Below are 23,154 nucleotides of genomic sequence, written 5' to 3' on the forward strand. Positions count from 1 at the left end.
ATTCCTGTGGTGGTCCTCATGAGAGCTAGTTTCATCATAGCGCTTGATGGTTTTTGCGACTGAACATAAAGAAACTTTCAACGTTTTTGAAATGTTCCCTATTGACTGACCTTCAAGTCTTAAAGTAATGATGGACTGTCGTTTCTCTTTGCTTATTTGAGCTGTTCTTGCCATAATATGGACTTGGTCTTTTAGCAAATAGGGCCATCTTCTGTATACTCCCCTACCTTGTCACAACACAACTGATTGGCTCAAACGCATTAAGAAGGAAAGAAATTCCACAAAATAACTTTTAAGAAGGCACACCTGTTAATTTAAATGCATTCCAGGTGACTACCTCATGAAGCTGGTTGAGAGAATGCCAAGAGTGTGCAAAGCTGTCATCAAGGCAAAGGGTGGCTATTTGAAGAATCTCAAATATACAATATATTTTGATTGGTTTAACACTTTTTTGGTTACTACATGATTCCATATGTGTTATTTCATAGTTCTGATGTATTCACTATTATTCTACAATGTAGAAAATAGTAAAAATAAAGAAAAACCCTTGAATGAGTAGGTGTTCTAAAACTTTTGACCGGCGGTGTATGTACATTATTACATCATGCCAATAAAGCAATTTGGATAGAAAAAAATTCAGAGAGAGAGAGAGAGTCACATGATGACTGAACAGTAACCACCTGGATGCATTGTTCAGGGACCCGCTGACAACATGGCTATACCTTACACTCTTTGTATGCTGGCATGAGGAAGAGAGAGAGAGACAGCTAGAGAGAGACAGATAGAGATGGGATGTAGGGAGGGAAGGATGAAAGAAGGGATGTGAGAGAACTGGAGACAGAAGTAGATAGAAAAAGAGTGAAAGGGAAGCCTGGAAAGAGGAGCGAGTTACAGAGATAATAGAGTGGAGGATGCCTACCTCTCTCCAGATGGGCAGTGCCCCAGCAGGATCACACAGCAGGCAAGGGTGGAGATTAATATAGTCCCAGGCTCTGCTGCCAGCTCCAGGGAGGTAGGCCGCACTCACCAGGTCACCCATACTGTCACTGCACAGGTCCCAGATACTCCCTCATATTATCTCTGTGTGTGTGTGTGTGTGTGTGTGTGTGTGTGTGTGTGTGTGGTGTGTGTGTGTGTGTGTGTGTGTGTGGTGTGGTGTGTGGTGTGGTGTGTGTGTGTGTGTGTGTGTGTGTGTGTGTGTCTAACCTGATAGCACGGGTGATGAGTAGAGGTGACAGAGGAGACGAATGCTGCAGAGCGTCTTTTGCATGGCTGAAGACTGACTAGTTATTAAATTGCGCTCTCTCGCTCTCTCTCTCTCGCTCTCTCACACACATACACACACACACACACACCTGCTGCTCACACTGCATCATGAGATTCAGTAAACTTTGCACCTCTTGTCTGTTTTATGGCTGTTCGTTACGAGGCTGTAAGAGGAAACAGTGGGTTGTTCTCATGTATGTTTAGCTATTTACTTAGTTAGGAACTTGGATGCTGTTGGTCAACGTATACAATATGTATTTTATATTTACTCAAATATGATATTTTAGACACTAGGAAGTGGGCCGGGTTCTCTGTGGCTAGGAATACTGCAAACCTTAATGGATCGTTTAAGGGAACTTTTTCTAGAGTTGTGGGCCTCTGCAACCACAGGACAATCTCAGGACAACGTTAGGACAACCTCAGGACAATGTTAGGACAACCTCGGGACAATGTTAGGATAACCTCAGGACAATGTTAGGACAACCTCGGGACAATGTTAGGATAACCTCGGGACAATGTTAGGACAACCTCGGGACAATGTTAGGATAACCTCAGGACAATGTTAGGATAACCTCAGGACAATGTTAGGATAACCTCAGGACAATGTTAGGATAACCTCAGGACAATGTTAGGATATATATAAATATTTCCTGATCTTTCTTATATCTCCTAGATACAGGACAGACATTTCAAGACCTTATTCTATATTGTATTTTTTTTGCCATTTATGAATATGTTATTCAATGCGTTTCTATGAGCTATATTTAATTATTTAAATGTTTTATTTAACCTTTATTTAACTAGGCAAGTCAGTTAAGAACAAATTCTTCTTTACGCTGACGGTCTTTTCCTGTCTAACTCCCACCGTTTCCTCCATATTTCTCTCTCTCTCCCACTGTCTCTCTACTTTCCTCTTTCCCTCAGAGAGACCAGTCTGTAGTCATTAATTAAAGATGACCACTGTCTAAACAGCTCAGCAGTCTGTGGGTCAATACAGACTGATGGTCAGGTTAAAATGTGCTTTTTAAGTGGATTAATAGCAAAGTGTCTGTGTGTGTGTATGTGTGTGTGTGTGTGTGTGTGTGTGTCTTTGGGGTTTTATTTCTTATTTAAGACCAATATTTACCCAGCAGCCCCAGGTTGAGATTACCTCATATCTCCGTCCAGCTGTGCTTTCTCAGCATTACCACGACTACCACCGGAATGTCACAGTTTACCCTCCTGCCAGGACAACAGAGAGAGAGAGCGAGAGAGAGCGATAGAGAGAGAGGTGGGGGGCAGGTCAGGGAGAAGGGGTTAGAGATTAAGGAGAACTACTCAACTTTGAGTGCTGACATACACGCACCTGAACACACATATCTCTCTTACTCAGGCCTCTCCTCTTCTCTCCTCCTCTCCTCTCTTAATCAGGCCTCTCCTCTTTTCTCCTCCTCTCCTCTCTTCCTCAGGCCTCTCCTCTTCTGGCCTCCTCTCCTCCTCTCTTTCTCTGCCCTCCTCCTTTGGCCTACTCTTCACATTTCCTCCGCTCCCTATTTCCTCATCTCCCCTCTTCCTCTCCTTCTCTCCTCCTCTTCATCTACTCTCCTTCTCTCCTCCGACCTCCCTTCAGGCCTATACTGCTGTGTGGATACTGTCCTCCTACCATGGGAACCAGCAGCTATTTACACTCATTTACAACAGAAAGCCTTGTGGAGGATAGTGACAGTTGGGAATGTACTATTTGGTGTCTTTCTCTCTCTGGCCTGTGGAATTGGCAGAAGTATCCTTATTTAGCCTACGAAGTGAAGGAGAGAAAGAGAGCAGACAGCACTGAATGACCCTTGGGTTGGACCGGCTCTCCTCTTCAAAACCCTTGTTGAAGCCTAAAGCGTTCAGACGGACAACACATCTAGGCTCCTGCTCTCCTATCATATCCAACCCAGCTCACAGTTAACTTCTGAAATGGACTCCGTTCAGAAGTATAAGGACATGAAAGGCGTGTGCGCTGAGGGAGAGGAGAGAAGGGACTTATTAAAACAGCAGGACCGCTGACGGTTTGGAGGTTGGACTCGAGCCAAAGAGGAACTCGCCGTGTTGCCCCTTGACAGGATTTGGACACCTCAGGTGGGGAATGGATTAGACAGATTCAAAATCACAACCAGAATATTAAAAAAGATAGAAGCAGCTTTTATCCAATATTCGCCTAAAAGGTGTTGATTTTTACTACACTTTTAAGTTAAAATCATGACCCTTTGGCCCAAATGCCTTCCTAGGATTTGAAAATCTAGAATAACGGTAGGATAGATGTCTTCCGCTACACACCGCAGGCCGGCGAACGTGTCCGGTTATCATCAGGCTTAAAGTGAATGGTGGTGGAGTGTTCACCTTCATGGAGCCAGACCCTAATTTACTCACGGCTCAGATTATACATTATTGTACTTGGCTGAATTCCTAAAGTAACATGACTATATATTCATTAACTCCCCTTCCAGACGGACAGATCCTTAAAGATTCAACAGTAGGTATGTGTGTTTTAAATGGAGAGGCAGGGCCGTCTTGGGGACTCTGCGCTGCATGACGTTGTCAATGACATAAACCTCATGGAGATTCACCCAAAGTCTACTTCAGCGTCAAAACAGCTCACAGACAGCTTTCTCCCCGCCAGTGGCTACCGGGGCCGGTACTATGACCATCTCCTACGTTAACGGGAGCCATCAGGAGACAGGCACACTCCAAAGGGAAAACACCGGACATCACCTGCATGAGACTGCCACAGGGAGAACACTTGCCTATACCTACAGCCCGGGCTGTTTCTCACACACACACACACACCTCTCACACACACACCTCACACACACACACACACACCTCTCACACACACACCTCACACACACACACACACCTCTCACACACACACCTCACACACACACACACACACCTCTCACACACACACCTCACACACACACACACACACTCACCTCTCACACACACACCTCTCACACACACACCTCACACACACACACACACACACACACCTCTCACACACACACCTCACACACACACCTCACACACACACACCTCACACACACACACCTCTCACACACACCTCACACACACACACACACACACACACACCTCTCACACACACCTCACACACACACACACACACACACCTCTCACACACACACCACACACACACACACACACACACACACCTCTCACACACACACCTCACACACACACACACACACACCTCTCACACACACACCTCACACACACACACACACACACACACCTCTCACACACACCTCACACACACACACACACACACACACACCTCTCACACACACACCTCACACACACACACACACACACACACACACACACCTCTCACACACACACCTCACACACACACACCTCTCACACACACACACCACACACACACACGCCTCTCACACACACACCTCACACACACACACCTCTCACACACACACCTCTAACACACACCTCTCACACACACCTCTCACACACACACCTCTAACACACATCTCACACACACACACACCTCTAACACACATCTCACACACCTCTCACACACACACCTCTCATACACATCTCACACACACACACCTCTAACACACATCTCACACACCTCTCACACACACACCTCTCACACACACACACCTCACACACACACATCTCACACACACACACCTCTAACACACATCTCTAACACCTCTCACACACACACCTCTCAAATACACACCGGGCGGTCAAAGTGGAGGCGTGTGATCAACGTGGGCTAGCGTCAGGCGGCAAACGTTCGGGAGAGGAAGAGGATGTTCAGTCTGACCGAGGCCTTTGACGAGCTACGGAGGAAAGTGCCGACCTTCGTTTACGAGAAGAGGCTGTCGCGTATCGAGACGCTCCGCCTCGCAATCGCCTACATCTCCTTCATGACGGACCTGTTAGGGAACACCTGACCTGATCAGGATCACATAGATCCATCAGCATGATCAGAAGCAGATCAATTAATCAGACTGGTTAGATTGATTGATGCTTCATCTCACAATCGTCTACATCTCCTGTTAAAGAACACCTGATCAGGATATATCAGCGTGATCAGAAGCAGATTAAATGATTGATTGATCAGATATTCATTTTATGGCGGACCTATACTGGAAAACACCTGATCAGGATCTATCTGAGTGATGAGATATCAGACTGATGATACTGATTATATTATATGTTTTTATGGAATATCACATTTTAAGAATGGATCTGTGGTTGTTAACATATATAAATATAATTTCAGGTAGCTATTTATACTTTTTATAGTGTTGCAGAAATGTGTTATTAACATTATTCTGGAAATAATAATGATCCTACAAACACTTGGGCTCAGTTTACTTTTTAAATGACATGATACTGAGCAAACAACTCGTTTTGTTTTAATAGGTTGAACTGGGTTGATTTGCATGGGTTTAATTATCATGGGAAATCAATGAGAATAGAAAACGTAATTGATGTTATTGAAAAATATGTGGGCTAGGGGAGGCACAACAGCATCCAACCCAAAGACGTTTGACTGTAGATAATGAGGGGATCCAGATAGGGACAGATTGTGTTGTCTCATCATCTCTATCTGGTGGTGAGGTGCTAATTGTGTGAGAGGGTTCCAGGGTAGAGTTCATTAGAGAGAGGTGATTAGAGAGATTTACCACTGGGGGAAAGCTACCTCATCAGCCCCTGCGTGCGTGCGTGCGTGCGTGTGTGCGCGCGCGCGCGCGTGTGTCACAGTAGTTCAGACCATGGAGTTCCTTGTCAGCGACCTAGCCCCCTCTTTTATAGGAGAGTACGCCGCCTACAGGCCAATACAATACCCATGGCCATTTATTATTGAAGGCCTTTCATTATAACCTGATTTATCTCTCTATAGGATACCAACCTCAACTGAAAAGGTTTCTGTGATTGTCACAAATTGCTCTTTTGCGTAGTTTCTAAAATACATGTCTAATCTTCCTCATGGCCTACCATTCATTCATGAGCCATTTGTTAGGTTAATTGCGTAATTTATTAATAACGGTGGTCTTATGACGAAATCCGAATATAGTTTCGGCCCTTTGTGTGTGTGTGTGTGTGTGTGTGTGCACGCGCGCGCGCGTGGGTTCGCTCTCTACGCCTTTCCCATCCACGCACCTCCAATGTTTGCATTGCGCTCCAGCCGTCCACGGCATCAGCGACCCGCTGTGAGCTGGGATCCGCCCTGTGAGCTCCCTGGGCCGGCTTGCCTTTTAAACCTGAGACGCTCTGCCGGGGTCCCAGCGGGGGGCAGAACCACTTAGCTGCATACCTTAGAGTAAAGAAAAATAAACAGTCAATCTTCGGCTATGGAAAACCTGCTGTTTACCTTTCTCTTTTCCGATAGAAATGGCTGAAGTTCTCACTGGCTTGTCTTTGTAGCATACAGTGATGCAGAATAGGTTATAAGCTGCGTGGTCCTCTGTAGCTCAGCTGGTAGAGCACGGCGCTTGTAACGCCAAGGTAGTGGGTTCGATCCCCGGGACCACCCATACACAAAAATGTATGCACGCACGACTGTAAGTCGCTTTGGATAAAAGCGTCTGCTAAATGGCATATTATTATTATTATATAATATCTGAATCAGCTATTGGCTAGGTCTGTTTTCATGACCTCTACAGGAATTAAGGCAAATTGGACAAATTAAACCTGACTGATTTGCTTAAAGAAATCCAATAAATGTGTGTGGTCTTTTGGACACACCTAATTGCGCATGAGTGCCTTAGGGCAGAACTCGCAGAGGGAGATTTGACAAGCCCCCTAGCCGCTCCATCCCTCCCATTAAGTTATTCAACATCATTTCCGCTTTGAATACATTAAAATATGCACATTTTACTTTTTAATAGTGACTGTGCTCATACGCAAAACACAAAACATTCTGAAATCATTTCTGGGCGCTCTGGTGTTTTTGGCTCAGAACGTATAACGGACTATGAGCGACCTTTCTCATAACGGAAACTTTCCTCACGGTTCCCACCTTATCCCGCCCACCCACCCCCTCCTGACGTCACCTCACCATCTCACCCAATCACAGCGCTCCCCAAAACCCCGCTCCGAGCGCTGCACGGTTATAAAGATCTCCAACCGGCAGAGTACCTTCTCGGTGATGCACGGAGCTGGCGCGAGACTGGATCAATGTTAACTATCTACACTCCTCTCTGAAAGGGCCAAAAGAGTGTGGGAGAGAGAAATACAGATCTTTACTCCTCTCTTAAAGGGACAGGATCCACCAGGTTTCCAGGGGGTGTGTAGTGATGCTGTGACCAGGGTCAGGGGTTAAGGTCATTGGTCAGGGATTAAGGGTCAGGAATCAGGTGATGTTTGGGGACTTGATGTGTTCCCCGGTGGGGTGTGGTTCTCCGGTCGACAGCGCTGGGAACAGTGAGGAAGAGATCGACCAACACCGGAGGCCTCGTAGAGGCACCAGAAAACAGCGGGCAAGCCCAAGGACACAGAGGGAGCAGGACGAAGATGAAGAAGAGGAGGGGAACCGGAATAGCCAAAGCCCGGGGAAGAAGAGAGGGAAGAGGAGAGGAAGTGACAGAAGTGACGGGAGTGACGTCAGCAGTGTGAGCAGCCTACCCAGGTCTCTGGAGGACATGCAGGCTCAGCGTGTCATGGCCAACGTACGGGAGCGCCAGAGGACCCAGTCACTCAACCAGGCCTTCGCCTCGCTACGACAGATCATTCCCACACTGCCCTCAGACAAACTCAGCAAGATCCAGACACTCAAACTGGCCACGCGGTACATAGGTAGGCTACTTTCTGTTATTATGATCATTTAATCAACCAATTAACCAATTATACATTTGAGGTGCCAATCCGTAAAGCACTTTGGGCTGCAATGTCATTACAAAAGGTGCCAAACAAATAATGATGATGATGGTGAGGCTAATGATGAAGATTCTTCTTCTTACGATTCTAGACTTCCTCCACCACGTGCTGCAGGGCGAGGGAATGGACCTGGATTTGGATGAAGCACATGTGTCAGGAGCAGCCAGCTGTGGTTCCGTGGCCCATGAGCGTCTGAGCTATGCCTTCTCAGTGTGGAGGATGGAGGAGGACGCATGGTCCAGGTCTGCTACCTCACACTAGTGCTCACATGCCATAACTGGACTGTGGTATACTGGGGAAAAACAGGACTAAATGGCCTAGCGTGATACATTCAGAACCATGGTGGAACACCTCGTAACGACGAATGTTGGAGAATTAGAACACTTTCTGTACTGTGTATCTCTATGGTGGGAGATATGCTGGCCTGTTTCTGTGTGCTTGGTTCCAACCATCCATAAGCCTTATACGGGACACACAGGGCCGATAATAGGTCAAAAACCCATCAGTGGACAACTATAGCTCATTTTGGTCTGTTCTATGCTTCACACACAGACATGGAGACTGTCAGAATGCTCCAAATGACCTCTACCACAGGAGGTTGGCGCCATTTTAATTGGGGAGGACGGGCTCATACTAATGGCTGGAGCGGAATAGGTGGAATGGTATCAGATACAATAAACATGTGTTTGATGCCATTCCATTTGCTCCGTTCCAGCCATTATTTTGAGCCGTCCTCCCCTCAGCAGCCTCCTGTGACCTCTACACTCAATTTCTCTCCATGGGGATTGGCAACAGATGAAGTACCAGTCTTTGTATCAACAAACTCATACAAAGTTATAGATATTTTTTTTCTGCTGGATTCTGAAATAACAATTTATTGATCTATGTTACAAAGAAGAATGGGTCCATTTCTAAATGCATTTCTAATTTTGTAGTGTTGTAAATATCTTTAATTATTGTATGTTTGAATTGACATTTTAGTCATTTAGCTGATGCTCTTATACAGTAACAGTAGGCTACCGATGTTTGCAGGGTTGGGTAGGTTACTTTATAAATATAATCTGTTACAGTTACTAGTTACTTGTCCAAAATTGTAATCAGTAACGTAACTTTTGGATTACCCAAACCCAGTAACGTAATTTGATTACTTTCCCCTTAAGAGACATTAGAAGACAAAAAAGGATCCATAAAACGCATTTGGTGTGTCATCATAGTGGTCTCTGACTTGTGGTCAGACTCGCTCAGGTGGAACAAACTTAAACCTTTTTTACAATGCTGAATTGAATGTAATTGAGAAAACAGAAAGGTGTCATGTTTTTTCTTCTTCTCGCAAACATCCTTTCTGAATGTAAAGGTGCCAAACAAATCCAATAAGTAATCATCTAGTTTTTCAAAGGTTATCTGTAATCTGATTACAATATTTTTGCTGGTAACGTAACTAGTTTTTTTGGGACCCATATTCCATACAGGATTCTGCCATCTAACGGTTAAAATGAAACTGACACTAAATAGTGAGAACATCTGTACACCCAACAGCACAGGGTAACACACCACTACTCATCTAACTGCCTGTAGGATTGATTGTAGTGGAAAACCGCATCATGACACACTGTTATGTTTGAGTTTCTTTGAATATATTTCAATCATGGCACACAATCAATGAAGAGTGATATCTGCTAATCTGCCATTATGGAGTATTGTGCGTAGGCCAGTGACAAATGTACATTTAATCCGTTTTAAATTCAGGCTGTAACAAAGCACTGTGTAAACCCAATCAGAATGTACTCGGATGAAAAGTTACTGAAAGAATGGGGGCGGCAGGTAGCTTTAGTGGTTAAGAGCGTTGTGCCAGTAACCGAAAGGTCGCTGGTTCTAATCCCCGAGCCGACTAGGTGAAAAATCTGTCGATGTGCCCTTGAGCAAGGCACTTAACCCTAATTGCTCCTGTAAGTCGCTCTGGATAAGAGCGTCTGCTAAATGACTAAAATGTAAATGTAAATGATATCTGTCTAACCCAAACCCCTAGGTAGAGGAGGGGGTCAGTGAATGTGGAGTGGAATGTGTAAAGGTTCAGGTTTTGACTACTCCTCTCCGCTAGGAGACGACATAACAAAAACACTGACTGTCAAAACTCGCGGTCCCTCTTCAGTACGGAAGTTTTCCCTCGTCGACTTCCTTCCTGCTGTTCCTCCAGCAGCACGGCGAACTTGGAGCAGACAGAAGACGACCCAAAACACGCAAAAATGTCCACCGAAGTCTCAATTTTAACCAAGCCGACAGCAAACGGACAATTGGGGGCAGGCGGCGGAGACACAGGCGCGTTCCCAAGTCTGATCCCGTCGTTCGCTGACGCGTGCAAGTTGGTGTCCGCGCCGTACTCGTGTCTGGTCACGGACACGCACAGAAGACATATTGCCCTGTCACCCATGTACCTGAATAAGAAACGGACAGGGATCCAAGAGGAACTGAACACGGAACTGCTAAGATACTCAGAAACGTAAGCTATGGGTTGATTATGCTAGTTAGCTAGCTAACGGGAAGTTGCTAGTCTTCTGCGATGTGCTGCTAGTTTATACATGTTGCAGTGCGCATGTAGCTCGTACTAGTGTATATCCGACGCATGCGCACTAAAGAGGTAGTCTGGCGGTAAAAAATGGCTATAAAGTGTTTTACTTTCGTTCTTCGTATACACGACAGTTTGCGCATTCAGAAACATGTTCGCCACTCTAACAATCTTCACTTTGGTGAGTTACGAAAGTAGGTCGTTATATTGAAGCTAGTCACTAAACAAACCACCCCCCCCCAAATTCCCTGAACAACTCGTTAGTGAGAACGCAGCTGAACAACGCCCTGGACCAGAGTTACCTAGCATGCTTCTTACTTTGCAGATGGATATCATCCCGAAATAGTTAGTATTTAGAATATCTTTGCTGTTGCATGCCTGATATCGAGAACAGTATCAAGAGTTTGATGGTAATGTCAAACACTGCTAACATTGGTTGGGTTCCGATACATAGGCCTATAGAGGGCTTGCAGTTGCGTCACAAATCACCTAGCAACCGCACCAAGCGCCATGTTGGAAGACCAAACTCAGTCTGGTTGAAGCCCTCCAGTCGTCCACATGGCTGGCTGCGTTTTGCTACCTCCGGAAACTTCGGGAAGATTGCCCATTATTTCGTTTTTCTAAGGACTTAGAAAACGGAGGCAGTAGGATAACCTGTTCAACTAAGTAAATATATTTAGAAAGTGATCGAAAACTATGTATTATTAGCTAGCTTGCTACAGAAACTTAGTGTGCAGGCTAATTCTAATCCCCGAGCCGACTAGGTGAAAAATCTGTCGATGTGCCCTTGAGCAAGGCACTTAACCCTAATTGCTCCTGTAAGTCGCTCTGGATAAGAGCGTCTGCTAAATGACAAAAAAAAAAAAATTCAAATGAGCTCTTAACGTAATGTTCGCTAGTTAGCTCATTCAATATCACCAGCTTGCTAACTTCATATTAGCTATCTTTATGTATTTATCGTTGTAACTCCAAATGCATTTGTCGCTAGGTAGGTAGCTAGCTAAAAGCCATGGAAGAGGGTGAAAGGGTTAGCTAGCACTTCCAGCTGTCAGAGAAGGGAGGGTAGGCTAGTCTGGATAGGGCAGGTACCTTTGTGGGAGGACATTATGAAGCTATTCTCCAGTTCCAGTCCCTAGCGAGAAAAACTGAGGACCGAGAGATATAGCAACATAATATTCAGGGCTGTCTAACTTGAGTATAATGCAGCCTGTTTCTATGTGATGTTGTCTGTCATAACATTTACATTTTAGTCATTTAGCAGAAGCTCTTATCCAGAGCGACTTACAGTTAGTGAGTGCATACATTTTTCATACTGGCCCCCCCCCCCGTGGGAAACGAACCCACAACCCTGGCGTTGCAAGCGCCATGCTCTACCAACTGAGCTACAGGGGACTTCAGATACAGAGAGCTATGAAACCCTGTCTGCAGATGAAGAGGTCCCAATCAATGTCCTAAGAGAATAAGGGTACATCCTTGTATACCATGGATTATATGTGTACCCATGTTAGCAAATTTTGTGAACAAAAAATAATGTTTAAAAGTCACACAATGTATAAACCTATTACAACTGGAGCAGGCTGCTGGGTGTGCATGCTTCTGTTCCAGCCCAGCACTAACACACCTGTTTCACTGTATCAAACCTAATTAGTTAATAATCAAGTGTGCTGTTGCTGGAACAGAAGTCTGCTCACCCAATAGATCAGGGACCAGTGGAGCGAGGTAAGCCACCTACATTTAGCAGACACTCTTATCCAGAGCGACTTACAGGAGCAATTAGGGATAAGTGCCTTGCTCAAGGGCACATCGACAGATGGGATGCAAAGCAGCAACCTTTCAGTTACTGGCCCAACGCTCTAACCACTAGGCTACTCCAGTATTTACTTTTTTGTTTACATTTTATTCATTTAGCGGACGCTCTTATCCAGAGCGACTTACAGGAATAATTAGGGTTAAGTGCCTTGCTCAAGGGCACATCGACAGATTTTTCACCTAGTCTGCTCGGGATTAGAACCAGCAACCTTTCAGTTACTGGCACAACGCTCTTAACCACTAAGCTACCCGCCGCCTAGGCAGTTGTTATCACCTGAAAGTAATAATAGTAATAGCCTACTTGTTACTAAAATGTCTAGCTTTTACATACGATTTAGCTTACTTGTACACTTTGAAATTATACGAAAGTGTTGATTCTTTGAAGTTGTTTAAACTTGTTTTAATTGTTAACTTAAACTATTATTCAAGTTGAACTAGTGTTGATGTTGATTAATCACAGATCACAATCCTGCACTAAAGAGGGGAAGGGAATCTAAATAGTTTATGTTGTATTCTCGAATGGAAATTAACTTTTTGTTCAGTCATAAACTCTCCAATTAGAATTATTTGATTGTCCCCCCAAAAATCTGCATATCAGCAAGGTGAAATCATTTTGCGGCTGATAATTGCATGCAACGCCAGTGCAGCCATAGGCCTATAGCAGTGGTTCCCAACTCCAGTCCTTGAGTACTCTCTACAGCACACATTTTTATTGTAGCCCCAGACAAACATACCTGATTCAACTAATTGAGGGCCTGATGACAAGTTGAATCATGTGTGTTTGTCCTGGGCTACAATACACTGTACTGTTGGGGGGGGGTACTCGAGGACCGGCGTTGGGAGCAACTGGCCTACAGTATGATGGCATTAGCCTTATGGGCATTTGCAACGCACCCCTTGACATTGTGCATCTGAAGCAGAGAATAGCTTAACTCACACACACCGTTTACATATTTATTGTTCAGCAATATGTTCTCAATTTTAAAAACCATAACTGTAGACAATGTATAAGAGGCTAATCATTATACTAGATTTTGTAGGACAAAGTAGTAGAAACGGATGCTGCTGCAGCATCACTCATCTTCACAGTGGGAATCCAGTCGGCATGGGTGTCCTGATAGAGGTCAGCCGGTGAACCTACAGAAGTACATAAATGAAAAGCGCGCCTGATGTTAGAATATCCCTTCTTTAGGTCACCTATACCATCAGGGCTCTTAATTGTTTGATTCTTTCAGGTGTTTTAGTGTCATATAAAGATTAAATCTATTGTTGGTTTGGAACTACCAATAGTCAACACAGCAGGTTGTCCTATGTTATTGAGGTCTTATGCTGTGATGTCAATACATTTTCCCTCTTGTGAATGGTTGAGAAAGTTCTCAACAAATTATCATTGCAGTTTTATCACTGGAGGTTTTATTTGGACGATAATGTCCTCAAGGCTATATGGACAACATATTGTACAATTTGGTCTCCCCTTTTCATGGTCATGGCTAGAAGGGATCCAGTTTTTGTCAAATTAATGTCATTTTTTACATTTTGTAACAAATTAGGAGATTTCGGTTACAGTTAGGAAAAGAGTTGGGGTTAGCTAAAATAAAACCTTTAAACTCACGCGACACATGATATTTGTTAGACTACAAGTATTTCGCTACACCCGCAATAACATCTGCCAAGCACATGTACGTGACAAATAACATTTGATTTGATCTAGCTAGCACATTTTGGCTTATTTAGTGTTAACACCTGGTTAGCACAAAAGCTAAACTAAACTCTAAATCGATCAGACTTGACTTACCAGTGATGAAATGATCGTAGCAGACCCTGTACTGACAGCTGTCTGGGTTCAGGTCTTGACAGTCAAAAAGGTTTCTTTGCTTTTCTGACAGTTCTTGAGTCTTATCTTGGTGTCACCAATGGTGTTTTGTTTTATGATTGCGGAGAATCTATAAACATATTTATAACTGCCAGTCCTCTGTAGCGTGCAGGCCTGTGCAGAATATCAGATCTTTACAATACTCTGAGAACTTGTATTAAACATCCCAGGAACCACATTAAATATGTTATATTGATATTCTAACCTGCACATAATCATCTGTATCTGGCATGCACCACACCCAATGTTCTCTGCTGACGGCAACTACACCTGGGTCGTATTCTCTAGGAACCAAACAGAAGCAAACTGGACGAAACGGGGAGGGACCTACCTGAAATGGTGGTTTTCAGTTTCCCCGTTGCAAAACGTTTTGCTACGGTGTGCACTAATGATTATGAACCTGTCTACCTGTGTTCCCTGTGCAGTCTGAAGGGCGTGCCTCTGGCCTATGATGACGTCAGTTTGCTGCAGCAGCATGGAGAAATCTACGACGATAACGGATACATTCACCTCGACATACAGGCCAACTTTGTCATCTTCCAACCCCAGAGAGGACATAAACTACTGGTGAGAGGCAAGCTATGTAACTGTGTGTGACATCAAATCAAAACAGAACAGATGTGATTCTTACAGAGAACTGTGCAGTGTTGACGTGTTGTAGCTAGTTACGACGGTAATCTATTTGATATGGAATGGGTCAAGTTGCTTTGAAATGTCTAGTTTAAGCTAACTCTCTCCCTCCCTCCCTATCTCCCTCCCTCTCTCTCTCTCACCTCCTCCGTTCTTCCCCCTTTCCAGGGTATAGTTAATAAGCTTGGTGTGAGTCACGTGGGCTGTCTAGTCCATGGCTGTTTCAACGCCAGCGTTCCGAAGCCAGCCCACGTCACCATCGACACCTGGAGGGAGGCAGGACCCAGGATAGGGGCAGAGCTGGAGTTTGAGGTCTGTCAGCTAGATGCAGACACAGTCGGCGTACTGCTGATCAGAGGAAGACTTGACAGGACACGGTAGGTTAGAGAGAGAGTGTGTGTGTCTGAGATCGATTACATTGCAGTCGGACTGCGCATAATCACTGATCTACAAATCACTTTGAATCCCAGTTAACTGCATTGAGTGATCAAGGTCAGTGATTATGTGCCTTGCATGGCAGGGGCAAGGTTTATGGGGATGTATTAGAGATGGATTATCTGAGGCTAAACAGTTGTGTGTGTTTTGTGTTCTCTCAGGGTTCAGGAGCTGATGGCAGCTGGAGAGAGTTCTGATCCTACTGACCCCGCAGAACAGCTGGAGGAACCAGACACAGAACCTGCTCTAGAACCCAACCAGGACTCGCCCGATGCCACCGTCAAACCCAAGAAGAAGAAGAAAAAGGAGAAACGCAGAGAGGAGGTGGCTTTAGTAGCAGCCCCCGGAGACGCTGTGCACGGAACAGCAGAGGACAGCAGCACTAGCAGCCACACGGAAGAGAGGAGGAAGAAAAAGGAGAAACGACAGAAAGAGGAGGATGTGGAGAGAGAAGTGGATGAGAGGGGTCCTGTGGAATTGCAGGGGAGCGACTCCAGCGGTTACCTTAGTGACAAGCCAAACAGGAAGAGGAAACAGGGTGTTGATATCACGCCCTGTCTCCATGGAGATCCTGAAACGCCCAAAACTAAGAAGAAGAAAAATAAATGATGTGACTGAAAGACTGAAGCAAGATAATTTAGTGAAACTGGATGAACATTACAAGATGATGATAATGACTAATGGAGTGCCTTAAGTAGACCTGGTGACTTAGTTTGGTTACAGCTTCATTCCTGTATTGTCTCCCATATTGTTGGGGTGATCCGTGACTCTCTCTTCATTCAGCTCTTTGTGTAGTTCCCTTGAGAAACCTGCAGAGGGAGCCAAGTCACTTCTAGAAGCCTCAAGTGTGGCTCATGGTAAAGCACTCCAGTGTTTGTTAGCCAGGCTTTACCCTTCTAGCTACGGCTAGAACACATCAACATGCTGTAGGGCTGTTCATCATGGCTTAACCAGTGTGTTAAAGTCTTCAAATCTCAAATGGCACCCTATTCCCTACATGGTGCACTAGTTTGGGCCAGGGTCACATAAGGCTATCATATAGGTTCCTTGCCAAAAGTAGTGCGCTATGTAGGGAATTAGGGTTTGATTTGGAACAGAGATGGTGTTTGTTGTGCTGTTCTCAAGGCCCCAGACAAAGGGAAAGATGTTGCCAGTGTCTAGTCCTTCTACTTGTGTATAGGTGACACATTGAAGACTTCAGCAAAGCAGAGAAAAGTGTATTATTCATTAAATAATGATGTATTTGTGAGTGACTGTGTTGTGTGCCTTTTTATAAGTTAGTGTGGTAGAGGATAGTTACAATTGTAGATGTGGGTGGTGAAGTAGGTCCATGAGAAGGACTTACCAAGAAAATCTTCCAAAAGGACTAATTCGAGGCAAAGTTTGTCCATCTCCCCCAAGTCACCTGAGTGGGTGTTGTTACATATCGTACAGTTTGTCACATTGTGTACATATCATCATGCAATCAGATCAGACAGGTTCATACTTGGGAGAAGTGTTGGGTCATCAAATATGTTGAGCCACAACCCTCACTTCATATGAGGAACAGAATGGAGAGCAGAGCTGAACACACAGGTGAGAAATAGATCATTAGACCTAGCGTTAGTCTAATATGTAATGATCATGGTTTTTGACTAGGACCTACAGTGTAGGGTCCGTATCATTAGGTGAATCAAAACTAACACCTAACTGTTGATGATACGAACATATTGTCTTTTCCTGCTATGATTTTGCCTTTAGCTGCTTTATTGAGGAAAGTTTTACTTGCAATGACTGATGTGGTTGCAGCCTAGTCTCATGGACTAGACATAACATAGCACATTTTACTTTTGGTACTCAAATTAGTGTATGTTACATTTGGTATGGTTATATAAGACGGATGGTTACTTAAGGCAAAAACGAAAGTAGGGTGGTTGGTCATGGTGGGCATCTGACGCGAACGTCTAGCAACCCAAAGGTTGCGCGTTCGAATCTCGTCAGACAACTTTAGCAACTACTTGCTACTTTGCAACTACTTAGCATGTTACCTAACCCTAACCTTAATCCTAGCCTTAACCCCTAGATTCAAGTCTTCTTGGGTATGACGCTTCAAGCTTGGAACACCTGTATTTGGGGAGTTTCTCCCATTCTTCTCTGTAGATCTTCAAGCTCTGTCAGGTTGGATGGGGAGCGTCGCTGCACAGCTATTTTCAGGTCTCTCCAGAGATGTTTGATCGGGTTCAAGTCCGGGCTCTGGCCGGGCCACTCAAGGACATTCAGAGACTTGTCCCGAAGCCACTCCTGCATTGTCTTGGCTGTGTGTTTAGGGTCGTTGTCTTGTTGGAAGGTGAACCTTCGCCCCAGTCTGAGGTCCTGAGCGCTCTGGAGCAGGTTTTCATCAAGCATCTCTCTGTACTTTGCTTCGTTCATCTTTCCCTCGATCCTGACTAGTCTCCCCCACAGCATGATGCTGCTACCACCATGCATCACCGTAGGGATGCTGCCAGGTTTCCTCCAGACGTGAAGCTTGGCATTCAGGCCAAAGAGTTCAATCTTGGTTTCATCAGACCAGAGAATCTTGTTTCTCATGGTCTGAGTCCTTTAGGTGGCTTTTGGCAAACTCCAAACTCTACACACAATTTCTTCGACCTCATGGCTTGGTTTTGCTCTGACATGCACTGTCAACTGTGGGACCTTATATAGACTGGTGTGTGCCTTTCCAATGTCCAATCAATAAAATTTACCACTGGTGGACTCCCAAGTTGTAGAAACATCTCAAGGATGATCAATGGAAACATGATGCACCTGAGCTCAATTTCGAGTCTCATAGCAAAGGGTCTGAATACTTATGTAAATAAGGTATTTCTGTTTTATTATTTTAAATTTGCAAAAATGTCTAAACCTGTTTTCGATTTGTCATTATGGGGTATTGTGTATAGATTGAGGGAAAAAAATTAAAATCAATTTCAGAATAAGGCTGTAACTTAACAAAATGTGGAAAAAGTAAAGGGTCTGAATACTTTCCGAATGCACTGTACAAAACATTAAGATTATCTGCTCTTTCCATGACATAGACTGACCAGGTGAAAGCTATGATCCCTTATTGATGTCACTTGTTAAATCCACTTCAATCAGTGTAGATGAAGGGGAGGAGACAGGTTAAATAAGGATATTTAAGTCTTGAGACATGGATTGTGTGTGTGTACCATTCAGAGGGTGAATGAGCAAGACAAAATATTTAAGTGCCTTTGAACGGGGTATGGTAGTAGGTGCCAGGTGCACCGGTTTCTGTCAACAACTGCAACGCTGCTGTGTTTTTCACGCTCAACCGTTTCCCGTGTGTATCAACCGTTCCACCACCCAAAGGACATCCAGCCAACTTGACACAACTGTGGGATGCATTGGCGTCAGCATGGGTCAGCATCCCTGTGGAACGCTTTCGACACCTTGTAGAGTCCATGCCCCGACAAATTGAGGCTGTTCTGAGGGAAAGGGGGGGGGGGGTGCTTCTACAAAGTATTGACTCACGGGTGTGAATACTTATGTAAATTAGATTTCTGTATTTCATTTTCAATACATTTGCAAACATTTCTTAACTTGTTTTGACTTAGTCAATATGGGATATTATGTGTAGATGGGTGAGTGATTTTTTAAAATATTTAATCCATTTAGAATTCAGGCTGTAACACAACAAAATGTGAAATAAGTCAAAGTGTATAAATACTTTCTTAAGGCGCTGTATATGGCAGAGGCTGGGGCTCTCGCTTTACTAGAATTTGTGACTTTTAGATTTGTATAATTTATTTCTGATTTCTATTATTAACCACGTGACAATGATTTTGAGAAACCAAAACGTTATTATTGAAATGAAACTGTTCCACAAAAATGCACATATGAAAATCATAACTGGCACACAGATCGGTAGAAATAGTAGGATAAATTGTAAGCTTCCCCAAACTTCAAACTCACAAATTTGAACCTCACGCGCTGCATATAATAGACGGTTGTGAACAGAGCGCACATTTCTTTGTACTGCATAATTACAGCATGTTTGTGTGAGACAGAGAGATAACGAGAGGAGCGTTGTAACTACGATTGTGCCTATTAAAACTGAGCACAAATTGACAGCTGTGCGATCCATCGCGAAGAAAAGCGCTCACCTCGATCCAGCACCAGCGGGTGGAAAGCACCACTCGCTGGGCCGCGCCAAGCACTGTGTTGCTTGGTAGACTACTGGGTTAGTACACCTATGTGTTTGACATAGACAGGAGCAGGCCTGCGAGCCCAGGGCGAGAGAATGCCATGTTGATATTGGTCCCATTCCTTTTTTAAATTTAGTTCCAAGTTTAGAATTATAAACTAATAGAAGTATAAAACTATTGCAAGCACTGCTCCAGATCACTTGATATCCACCTCAAGGGAGAGAGAGACCCAACTTAACTCAAACTAAACTGTCTATCATACAGCGGGTCAGAGACCGCACGCTCAAGTGTTTTGGAAAGAAGGTAATGTGGTAGCATTACGTATTGTCTCCCGGTCTGATTCAGCTCTGGGCGCCTGTGTTCAGAACCACACACACTAGAGCAGGTGGTGGTGCTCTCCTGGGCGCCTTCTGTATGCTGTTGTCACAGTGATAAATAGTGACGCAGCTCCTTAGTCAGCGAGAGAGCCCCTGGCTGAATCTGCTGGCTCTGTCCCTGTCAACACTCACACCCACACTTAACACACACACACAGTGTTTTACATTGGTTAGTTACTGTAACAGAGTGAGGACTCTGGTTACTGTGTTGCTCCTGTCTATTGTAAGCGATAGTGACAGATCAATAGGGTTAACTAAGTACTCTGGTTACTGTGTTGATCTTTTCTATAGTAAGCGATAGTGACAGATCAATAGGGTTAACTAAGTAAGATATCGGGACCAATTGAGAATCGAGGCACGCGCACACACACACACACACACTTATGTGTGAGATAAATCTCTTGTACTTCCACAGCAATAGTTCCTCCAGCAGAGAGCATGTCTCCTCTCATTAAATATCAAGATGGATGCCTGAGATGTGTGTGTGCATGTGCGCGTGACAAGCAGTCGTTTCTCTCAGCTGTTCCAGGAACTGTCTATGAAATCTACACCACAATCTAACATTTCCATTGTTTTATTTTTGTTTTATAAGAAGACTATAGAAAAACATTGTAACTTCATAATGATTGTTTTCCTGATATACAGCAGAAGCATGACTATACAGAAGAGGGTGAAAGCTAACCCTCCTCCCGGAGAGCTACTGGGTGTGTAGGCTTCTGCTTCAGGATCTTGATTTGCTTAATTAGGTGGGTTAGAGCAATGCTGGAGAATAAGCTGCTCTCCAGGACGAGGGTTTTCCACAACTGGTCTACGGTGTGCATCGTTGGTTGTATGTCTCATGTTTTAAAGCATATCATATTCTGCTCTACATGAGATAGCTAAAGCATTGTTCCTTCATAGACCTGCATTCATGTAGCCAGAACCATAGAGCGAGAGAGAGACAGAGAGAGAGAGGAATGAGAGAATGAGAGAGAGAGGAATAGGAGAGAGAGAAATAGAGGCATGAGAGAGAGAGAGAGAGAGAGAGAGGAATGGAAGAGAAAGAGAGAGACTCAGTAAGACAAAAATAATGGTGTTCCAAAAAAGGTCGAGTTGCCAGGACCACAAATACAAATTCCATCTAGACACCGTTGCCCTAGAGCACACAAAAAACTATACATACCTCAGCCTAAACATCAGCGCCACAGGTAACTTGAGAGACAAGGCAAGAAGGGCCTTCTACGCCATCAAAAGGAACATAAAATTTGACATACCAATTAGGATCTGGCTAAAAATACTTGAATCAGTTATAGAACCCATTGCCATTTATGGTTGTGAGGTCTGGGGTCCGCTCACCAAAGAAGAATTCACAAAATGGGACAAACACCAAATTGAGACTCTGCATGCAGAATTCTGCAAAAACATCCTCCGTGTACAACGTAAAACACCAAATAGAGCAGAATTAGGCCAATACCCGCTAATTATCAAAATCCAGAAAAGAGCCGTTAAATTCTATAACCACTTAAAAGGAAGCAATTCCCAAACCTTCCATAACAAAGCCATCACCTACAGAGAGATGAACTTGGAGAAGAGTCCCCTAAGTAAGCTGGTCCTGGGGCTCTGTTCACAAACAGACCCCACGACAACATTAGACATTTTAGTAGACGCTCTTATTCAGAGCAACTTACAGTTAGTGAGCGCATACATTATTATTTTTCATACTGGGCCCCCGTGGGAATCGAACCCACAACCCTGGCGTTGCAAACGCCATGCTCTACCAACTGAGCTACATCCCTGCCGGCCATTCCCTCCCCTACCATGGGCCAATTGTGCGCCGCCCCATGGGTCTCCCGGTCACAGCCAGCTACGACAGAGCCTGGATTTGAACCAGGATCTCTAGTGGCACAGCTAGCACTGCAATGCAGTGCCTTAGACCACTGCGCCACTCAGGAGACATAGACCCAACCAAATAATGAGAAAACAAAAAGAGAATTACTTGACACATTGGAAATAACAAACAAAAAAACAGAGCAAACTAGAATGCTATTTGGCCCTAAACAGAGAGTACACAGTGGCAGAATACCTGACCACTGTGACTGACCAAAACTTAAGGAAAGCTTTGACTATGTACAGACTCAGTGAGCATAGCCTTGCTATTGAGAAAGGCCGTTGTAGGCAGACCTGGCTCTCAAGAGAAGACAGGCTATGTGCACACTGCCTACAAAATGAGGTGGAAACTGAGCTGCACTTCCTAACCTCCTGCCAAATATTTGACCATATTAGTGACATATATTTCCCTCAGATTACAGAGATCCACAAAGAATTCGAAAACAAACCCAATTTTGATTAACTCCCTTATCTACTGGGTGAAAAACCACAGTGTGCCATCACAGCTGCAAGATTTGTGAACTGTTGCCACAAGAAAAGGGCAACCAGTGAAGAACAAACACCATTGTAAATACAACCCATATTTATGTTTATTTATTTTCCCATTTGTACTTTAACTATTTGCACATTGTTACAACACTGTATATATATATATATATATATATATATATATATATATATACATAATATGACATTTGAAATGTCTTTATTCTTTTGGAACTTCTGAGTGTAATGTTTACTGTTAATATTTATTGTTTATTTCACTTTTGTTTATTATCTACTTCACTTGCTTTGGCAATGTTAACATACGTTTCCCATGCCAATAAAGCCCTTAAATTGAAATAGAATTGAATTGAGAGTGAGAGAGAGAGGGAGGAATGAGAGAGATTTAAAATAAATTGCATGCTTGTTTTGTGATCATTAGTTTGAATCGTCTGATTGGCTGTCTGTCCCTCCTGTCTGTGAGGTCATATGTAATGTGACTGTGTGTTAGGACTATCAGAACTAGTAACAACTTGTCCAAGAAAAGCATTCATTGTTGTTATCTTTTGGGAAACAACTTCTTCCATCTGTGCTGAAGTTCTCCACACACAGCTGTGAAATAATGCTGCTCAGCCCTGTTAGATGATATCACTCCGTTGTCAGGGCAACAAGGTGTGGACGTCGTCAGGGCAACAAGTTGTGCCCATTGTCAGGGCAACAAGGTGTGTCCCTTGTCAGGGTTACACGATGTGCCAGTTGTCAGGGCAAAAAGGTGTG

At 44.1% G+C, this 23,154-nt stretch overlaps 2 protein-coding genes and 1 pseudogene across 3 annotated transcripts; all 3 read left to right on the forward strand.

Moving 5' to 3' along the window:
- The first annotated feature begins 3,782 nt into the window (after nucleotides 1-3,782).
- LOC311131776 (heart- and neural crest derivatives-expressed protein 2-like) lies at nucleotides 3,783-5,228 on the forward strand (annotated as a pseudogene). The gene is made up of 2 exons: nucleotides 3,783-4,054; nucleotides 4,969-5,228. The product of its transcript is annotated as a heart- and neural crest derivatives-expressed protein 2-like (transcript).
- Nucleotides 5,229-7,643: 2,415 nt separating this feature from the next.
- LOC311132012 (twist-related protein-like) lies at nucleotides 7,644-8,421 on the forward strand (the record flags this gene model as incomplete). Its single annotated transcript, XM_084165180.1, has 2 exons — nucleotides 7,644-8,079; nucleotides 8,252-8,421. 2 exons carry the CDS (start codon nucleotides 7,644-7,646, stop codon nucleotides 8,419-8,421), a joined length of 606 nt encoding a protein of 201 aa, XP_084021306.1.
- Nucleotides 8,422-10,335: 1,914 nt separating this feature from the next.
- polr1f (RNA polymerase I subunit F) lies at nucleotides 10,336-16,719 on the forward strand. The gene is made up of 4 exons (XM_084165357.1): nucleotides 10,336-10,657; nucleotides 14,831-14,972; nucleotides 15,204-15,412; nucleotides 15,632-16,719. The coding sequence occupies exons 1-4, from the start codon at nucleotides 10,404-10,406 to the stop codon at nucleotides 16,077-16,079; spliced, it is 1,053 nt and encodes a 350-aa protein (XP_084021483.1). The 5' UTR covers nucleotides 10,336-10,403; the 3' UTR covers nucleotides 16,080-16,719.
- The last annotated feature ends 6,435 nt before the right edge of the window (nucleotides 16,720-23,154 follow it).

Source organism: Coregonus lavaretus (genome assembly GCF_964263955.1).
Source record: "Coregonus lavaretus genome assembly, chromosome: 7".
NCBI lineage: Eukaryota > Metazoa > Chordata > Actinopteri > Salmoniformes > Salmonidae > Coregonus > Coregonus lavaretus.

Bases quoted from the DNA above. Each gene is read 5' to 3' on its own strand.
- polr1f (XM_084165357.1), top strand. From the start codon at position 10,404: ATGTCCACCGAAGTCTCAATTTTAACCAAGCCGACAGCAAACGGACAA. The intron at 10,658-14,830 runs GTAAGCTATGGG...TTCCCTGTGCAG, and splicing joins CTGCTAAGATACTCAGAAAC to TCTGAAGGGCGTGCCTCTGG. The intron at 14,973-15,203 runs GTGAGAGGCAAG...CCCCCTTTCCAG, and splicing joins AGAGAGGACATAAACTACTG to GGTATAGTTAATAAGCTTGG.